This window comes from Empidonax traillii, unplaced genomic scaffold (assembly GCF_003031625.1).
Source record: "Empidonax traillii isolate 1590-97213 ecotype Southwest subspecies unplaced genomic scaffold, ASM303162v1 scaffold64:size1360303, whole genome shotgun sequence".
Classification (NCBI taxonomy): Eukaryota; Metazoa; Chordata; class Aves; order Passeriformes; family Tyrannidae; genus Empidonax; species Empidonax traillii.
Window position 1 is genome coordinate 701,921 of NW_020955257.1, and position 8,039 is coordinate 709,959.

At 41.9% G+C, this 8,039-nt stretch overlaps 1 protein-coding gene across 1 annotated transcript in view; it reads left to right on the top strand.

Moving 5' to 3' along the window:
• The first annotated feature begins 2,516 nt into the window (after positions 1 to 2,516).
• WIPF3 (WAS/WASL interacting protein family member 3) overlaps positions 2,517 to 8,039 on the top strand; it is a 10,539-nt gene continuing 5,016 nt past the window's right edge. Inside the window, exons 1-4 of the mRNA XM_027880048.1 lie at positions 2,517 to 3,813; positions 5,331 to 5,463; positions 6,062 to 6,190; positions 7,671 to 8,036. Of these exons, the coding sequence (XP_027735849.1) occupies positions 3,793 to 3,813; positions 5,331 to 5,463; positions 6,062 to 6,190; positions 7,671 to 8,036 (649 nt within the window). The 5' untranslated portion in view covers positions 2,517 to 3,792. The remainder of the gene's footprint in view (positions 3,814 to 5,330; positions 5,464 to 6,061; positions 6,191 to 7,670; positions 8,037 to 8,039) is intronic.

Consider the following 8,039-nt stretch of genomic DNA (forward strand, 5'->3'; position numbering starts at 1 on the left):
CATTTCTTAGTTTAAGTTGGGTCTCTGAACTATGTCAGATTGGATGCCAAAGAATGCCAGGACTTACCCAATAACTCCTGTTTTCATGAATATGTGCTCTCTATTATCAAATATTCCTCATCCTAGAGCTTTCTGCTCATCCTTTATCTTGCTACACTATTTTTCCCTGCCTTAAAAGCCAAACCTGAGGTGTTGCATGCTGTGTTGGTGAAGATCACTTTGCCTCAGCCCATGCCTGTGCAGGTTTGGCTGAGGATGGCAGAGAAAAATAAGAAAGCCAGGGTTTGTTAAGGAGTGTCCTCAAACTCTTCTTTTACTAAAACATATGCTAGTTTTGCCTTCTACAGTATCTGTGCTTGATCTCTGAATTGAATTTTTTTTGTTGTCGTCATCTAGGGGAGAAAAATTGGTGACTGAAGAAAGAAAGGGTGATTGCCACTAGATTCATAGAAATAATTAAAATCATCAGCACAAGAGAGAGATCTCTTTCTGCCCATAATAAAATACTGATGTCAAATTGATAGATTTTTAATTTTTTCATTATGTATCTCATCAAATAGATAGCTAGGGATAAGCTAAATGTATTTTGACTTAGTTTGTTTTAGTTTTTCATATCTAGTTCAAATAAAAAAATAAATTTTCTACATAGCTGTTGGCAGTGTTTTCTATAAAAAGTGACCAGGAATGGGAAATCACTGTCATGATACATAAATACTCAGTATTATTAAGTTCTCTGCATAAAAGAGTATTTAATGCCTTTGGATGGAATCATGCTTTATTTTCTTATTTATGGCTCCTCCTATGTTAGAGCTAGTGTACTGGATCCTCTTCTCCCATCAGCTTATGGGATCATTCTGAAACAAAGACCCATACTTCCTTGGCTATTGGATTGTCCAGAAGGCTAGAGGTACCTTTTTTCTGCAGTTATCATGTTTGTGAAGACTTACACTGCTTTAAAGTGTTCTACAAATTCATTAAAGATCATATTTAAAAGTCAGAGTAAATATAACCCATTTATGGGACAGTGTATGTATCTACTGTGATCTGAACTACCTGCCCGTAGTCCGGAGGATTTACCCTTTTCTGTGTGCAGAGGTACTCTTTAAAATCTGGAGATAATACTTAGTGCTAGTATAAATTTTTTCCAATGGCTGGTGTCTCCTGTATTAAGCATTTTAGTATCTGAGCTCATATACCTCTTAAATATTTTAAGTATTGCAGGAGCCTAGAGGGTAGATCAGTGCTCCCATCTGTCTTGCAAGATGTGACATTCTGAATGTGACACGAGTATCACAGCAGTGTACCCAGACATGGAGCTCATTGCCATGGGTTTCAGTCAGTGTTTCCTTAGAAAAGACTCTCAGTTCTTAATTTGTCTGATACAATCCAATTTAGGGTGTTAAGACTGTGGTTATTCAGGTCCATACAGTGTAAAAATACAGAGTTGTTTTCCTAAACGAAATGATCCATTTTCACAGATCTCCAAACTGAAAGAAGCTGTTGCAAACCACTGGCTGTGACCCCCACCCCTCTACCCCCACTGCAGGGTACTGCACATCAGCAACACCTGTACAGGGCCCAGGGCTTGTGCTTCACAAAGAGCATTTCTGCCAGAGAGGATCCAGCCTTGATCTGAAAATCAGGAGACAGATATTCTGCTGCCATCTGCAGCTTGTCTGGTTGCATCTTGCATTAATTCGCCAAATACCTGCCTCTGCTGCCTGAGTCCTCACCACCCTCTCCCTGTACAGGTTGAGTTGTGCAGGCAGACCACCCCTCAGATAGACTTCAGGGCTGCTAACATCTGAGTTGCTGCCTCCAGGATTTTGAATACTGCTTTAGCTCTTTCTTGTGCATCTCCAGGATTTCACAATGTAATTTTAAAGATCTGTAGACCAGAACTGAACTTGTAATTCCATTTTTGTTCACGCTGCTTTTTCTGAAAGGATGAGATATACCAGAGGAGTGTGCTACCCCTCCTTGCCACACTTGCTCAAGCAGGCTCACTGCTGGAGCCCCCTGCCAGGTTCAGGCTTGTGGCACTCAGGATGAAGGCTTTCATTTCAGAGATATGGCTAGAACTTGTCATCCAGTCATTTTCAGTTTTACATTTGACATTTGTCCTCATTCATTTCTTTGCCAGTCTCAGTTATAAGCTCCAAATTTTGAAACGTGTATTTCCATCATTGGAATGATGGAAAAATCACTGGGATTTACACTCTGAAACATCACTCTAAATATTATGATTTTATGGTATTTTCCTGTTTGCAGGTACTTTGGAGACCTGACAGATAGCCCAAGCATTGATCCTATACTTTATTGAATGGCATAGCTGAGTGTGTAATTTAGACCACCAAAGACAAAATGTAGTGGAGTTGGGTGAGATGAAAAGGAAGTCGTTCTGTTATGTTCAGGTAATTTACATGCGTGATTTGTTCAGTTCTGTTTCTAAGTACGTATTGAACATGACGTTCTTTATGTCTGAAATAGTAGCAGAATAACCTAGTGGTTGCTAAGGTAATGAGAACCCACCGTTCCCTTACCTATTCATGTAAGTAAAGTATGGAATTTAATTTCACTCTGTGTTACCTGAGGCAACTCTGGAATCTGATAAAAAGAATGATCTTCACATTCTTCTCCTCTTCCTTTCTGATTTTCATTGAAATACTGAGATGTTTCTCTATTTGTAAATAAATGAGGCTGCCCTGCAGATGGTGGGGTAGAAAGTAGACTAAGAATTACATCTTTTGTCTTGCAGCTGTTTTTCCTCTCAAAGTAAATTTGTCTTCCTGCTGAAACACTTCTATTGCATGTGATAGGGACTGCAGATTTGACTGCCAAAAGAGTTCTTCTTTCTGTTTTTCTCTTGATGGAGAACTTACATAATTATTGTCTGTTCTGGTGCTTTGGATTGAAAGCACAGCATGAGCATGAATCCTAGATTTATTTCTTCATCAGAGGAAAAAAGGTTCCTTTCTGATTGTGTATCAAAGAGCAGTATGGTAAAACCAGAAATGTGCAAACACAGGGCACCAGTAGGTGAATGAGTGAGATGCTTACCTGGTGAAACGATTTTTGACAAGGATTGTCACTTCCTCGGGAGTGCAGGCAGCAAACAAGAAATCCAAAGGGGCTCTGACCACTGTGCAACCAGGCAACACTGCACCCCAGGCCACCTTGACTTCGTAATGAAAAAAAGAGAATCCATATTGAGCTACTCAGCAGCTAATCAATCACCCGAGTCCACCAGGCTGGTCGTGCAAGATTCTCTCTCTTACCTTCATAAGGAGCAAGAAGAAACAGCTGGGGCATAGGATGGAGTCATGCTTGGAGGGGATGTATTTGCAAGAGAAAGGCAGCTTGTTACGCTGCATTATGCACCAGCAGAATAGTATTCCTGCTTTTTTGCGCTACAAATTGTGAAACAATTAATGCCTTAACCATGTCAAATTGATACCAAGTCATGGGTCACTTGCAAATTATAAGTTGCCAAAAGTGGGCTATTTTAGCCTAATAACTATTTGGATATCAAGACTTTATATTCCAATAGTCTGTTTGCTCGGAGAAGTGGATCAGGGAAGCGAAGTGGACAGCTGGCATAATATATGGACACTTGAACCTGGAAACGAAAAGACAGCTGCTGGTTCTAATTTTAAACGTAGGTCTTGGTCAGATCCCTCTAGATCCTGCTTGTCCTGCTTCAGCAAAGTCATTAATGGTGGTAGAGAGGCGTGAAATTGAAGATACTGATAAAGAGCTTTTGTGAGGAAGGGAATCACCCTTGTTCCAGTTATGGTATTTCCATTTTTCACAGTAAGTATTGTTAGCTTCCAGAGAATGAGTGTGGAATCAGTTTCTGGCTGGTACATGGTCTGACGCTGCTGACACGGGCAGCTCTTCTGGGGCGTCTTAATGGGCTGTGGGACTCGCTGTTCTGGAAGTACAAGGGCATCCAGCGCCGTTTCAAATGAGGAAACTAAGTAACAGTGGGGATTTTCCTAATATTTTTAAATAACACATGGTTACATATCAGTCAGGTTGTAATTCCGCGGTTTTACATCACGGCTCGGGAATGCGGCGGCGTTTAGCGGCGGTCTGCAGCCCCATCTAGCGGGGGGCGGCAAATCCTGCCTGCTCGGTTTGGATTTGTTGTTTGTTTGTTTGTCTGTTTGTTTTTTAGCAAGTACAAAAATAACCACGAACGATATCGTACTGGTAGAATACTTCATTCGGGATTAGCAAATTAGAGACTTCATTTAACTCAGCAGCTGGTTAAGTGTTTCCAAGTTTCTGTTTTGCTTTCAGAATGCCATTACCAAGCTGGGGTTTGTTTGTTTGTTTGTTTTAAAGTGTGATAGTATTGTTCTGCTTTATTAGGACTATGATGCTAAAATTAAGGAATATGGAAACATTTCTGGTGTTCATTCTCTTTAGGAAGTTAGCTAACCTCTGGGAATTTTGGAAGCAAGCAGCTCACTGCTCATCTGAGGTGAAGATTCCCCTTTGTTAGACCACTCTGCCAACCACAATAGGTTTAGAAATAACAACCTTATTATAACAACAACAGGTTTAGAAATAGACCACTCTGCCAACCACAGTAGGTTTAGAATAATTAATGCTGGTTAATATCTGCTTCAAGAAAGTGAAACGTCCAAATTTTTTAAAGATCTGATTTATTTTCTTTTTAGTAACAGGAAGCTTGATGAAATAAGGATAAAGAATATTGACATTTTATTACAAAACTTTAAACTGTGACTTGAATTTACATCTGTGGAGCTTGGTTAGGGCAGAAAAGTTACTACAATATAATTATATTGTTCTAAAGGCAGTCTACTCAAGATGGTGTGAATCTCCAATACAGAAAGACATTCTCAGTTAATTAATGATCACACTCAAATATAAATGCAGTATGCATTTATCTGTCTTTTTTCCCTAAGGCTATCCTAAGTGGATAAAACATATTTATTCTAATGTGGCATGTAAAATCTCTGTTGTAAAGCATTGTAAATAGCATGAAAAGGGCTGAGAGAGCAAGTCAGAGCTGGAGTTGTACAGAGGCCATAAATGGCCAAGTAGGAGGTCACATTTCATTTAATATCAACAGTATTAGCTCCATTAGTATTAGATTTGTGTTATATTTAAACTTTCAGCTTTCCTGCCTCCTGCACAGGTGAATGCTGTTCTTGTTGACTGAACTCAAAGGCTTTGAAGTGCCAGCTGACAAGGGGGGGGGGCGTATTTCAAATCTTCTATCCCATGTTTGCCTGTGTATCCTTTCTAAGCTTGAATTTTTGTCTGCACCTCCTATTTAATGCTCTTACTGTCAACAGTCTAGTTCAGAAGTGCCGAAATTGCGGAAAGAAGATCAGAAAGCACGAAGTGCACTCTTGGCTGATATCCAGCAGGGAACTCGCTTAAGAAAAGTGACTCAAATCAATGACCGCAGTGCCCCACAGATTGAAAGTAAGTATGTGCTCCTCAGCAAAGCCTGAGGGAGCTTCACTGAGGCCTCAGGTGTGGGTGGAGATCCCTTGAACAGTTTCAAACTGAAGGGCAGCAAAGTCTGTATCTTCATATGGCTTTAGGATGCAGAGAGGGGACACTCTCTAAGCTTGCATCCTGCTCTGAGATCAGTAACTATTAACATTTCATGATAAGTCTGTAACTGGATGTCTCCTTAACAGGCATTCCTTGTCCAGAAAAAAAAAAATCATGATTAAAAAAAAATCCTTGAGAGTTTCTTAATAAAAAAATTAATGAACAATTGTTGGCTCTAGCAGAAGAATTGTTCCTTACTAGATTAAAAGAACAAAAGTGCCAAAAAATTTTGGAAACATAAATTTAACACAACTTCATCTTGGTGTCACAATTAATGTGACATTAAAGAGCACCAGAGGGTGCTGTGCTCCAAGTTACAGGTCTGAGAGTGATGGCACTTATTGTAGTAACAGTAGAGGGAAAAGTCTAGCCTTGGCTGTTTGTTGGTGCCAAGCCTTAGCAGTCTCAGGGCAAGGATGAAATGATTTTCTGATATACTCTGTGTTTTGGTTCTTTTTAACAGAACCCAAAGGAGCTAACAGAGATGGAGTTAATCCAGCCATCAATAAAGGTGGCTCTCAGCAGCCTCTGGGAGGTTTATTTGCTGGTGGCTTTCCTGTTCTCAGACCAGCAGGCCAGAGGGACATGACAGGTAAGGACTTCATTTGTATGAAAGCATAGCTGACAGGAGCAGTGATCTGGGATAAAAACACTTTGAGAATAGCTTTAGTGATTGATTTTTATTGTTTTTTTTTTCTGAAGCTTTAGTTCATCGTGTAAACATGGAGGGCTCAATTAGTAACATGCTTGAAGCCATTTTTCTAGATCTCATGTGCCTTATTTGCTAAAATGTAAATAAAAAGCTTTCTGCACGCTGGGTAGGAAAGAGATTGAATAGATCTCTTTAACTGAGCTTTTTACATTATTTTAATGAAAATTTCTAATTGTGCCTCAGAGTATTGAAATCTGAGCTTATCAGTTCAGCACAAATGGCAAAGTCATATTTCCTTCCCTCTATTAGCATGTACTTCTATGGTATTACAGTCCTGGGTGTTACTTTAAAGATTCTTATTTAAGATTTTTGCCCTCTGGACTTTATAAAGTATAGTTTTGATCCAGCACGGTTATTTATTGACCTTGAAAAGCATTTTGTTGCTTCACAATGACAGGAGGAAGTTAAGTGCAGGAGCCCTACTGTTCCTTTCCCCTCAAGAAGTGCCAGCATCAATGAGGGGTGACTGTTAGAGTCACAGTGATGACCTCTGGTGCTCTTGGGCAGCTGGTGCCTGATCAGGCAGCACAGAGCAAAGCAGGCTTTTGCAGTGAAAGACCTTGGTTCTACCTGCAGGGTTTTTACTCCTGGAAGGCAAGCCCAAGATGCACAGCACTGCATGTGATAGGGCTTCCTCACATAGCTTCAGCTGCAGCAGCTACTTAGAGTTGTTCTTAAAACTATGGCCATGCTTATCAGACTGTGTGAGCATAGAATGAGATGCCTTTTTTGACATCTTGCTTTGTGATAAATCCTTGACATTTACTCAGGAAAATACATTTTGTAGAGTCGACAGTCTTTGGGCATTTGCTGTTGAAAAGAAAATATTTGCACCTGTGCCTCCTGGAAAGCCTTTGAGGCATTGCTTCTAAGAGCTTGGGGTTTATTCATGGGGTTGAGATTTATGTAAAGTTTGTGTGAATTTTTTAGACCTAAGCAATCACTTAACTTCAAGGATGCAATTTGATGCGTGTCAAACTACCTTTTCACCAGGACTCAATGATGCTCAGCTGGATGTACTAGACAGATGAGGCTGGTGTGAAGGACCCCAGATCTCTGCAGAAAAGCACCTTCTTCTTACACTGTTTCATTTTGCAGAAACTGAAGGGAAGGGGCCAGGGTCTCTAAGCAGTTCGTCACATAACTAAGCAGAGTCCCTTGTGCCAATTGGAGTACATCTCACCTCCTAAGCCACATTAGGAGGGCAACCGTTGGATACGAGATATTTTGGGAGAATTAATTTAACCCCTTAGGGTATCCACCGGGGAGGGGAAGATGCAGAGCTTGCTCTCTGCACTGTTTTGTCTGATGAGTGGGGAGGCGGTCCTGGAGTATAACGTGTGACACATCCTGTTTTCAGCAGGGAGGCCTGGGCAGCTTTCCGGAGTCCGAGCAGCAGCCCCCAAACCCTCCGCCCCACCGAACAGCGGCGCTGCCAAGCCGGGCAGTAACCCCTCGCACCCAGCCGAAGCTCCAAGGGCAACTGTGCCACCAGAGCCCCCCAGCACCTCCCGACCCGCAGCGGGACCCGCAGCTGGCCCCGGGCGGCCCAGCCTGCCCGCCCCGCCTCCACCTCCTGCTTCCAGCAAACCTTCCCTCACTTTCCCTCCTCCTCCCCCTCTGCCCCCTCCGGCCGATCGCCCTCCCAAGGGGGTGACTCCCGGCGCGGCTCCTCCGCCCCCGCTCCCTCCTCCCCAGGCTGACAAACCCGCCAAGTTTCCAGCAGGCG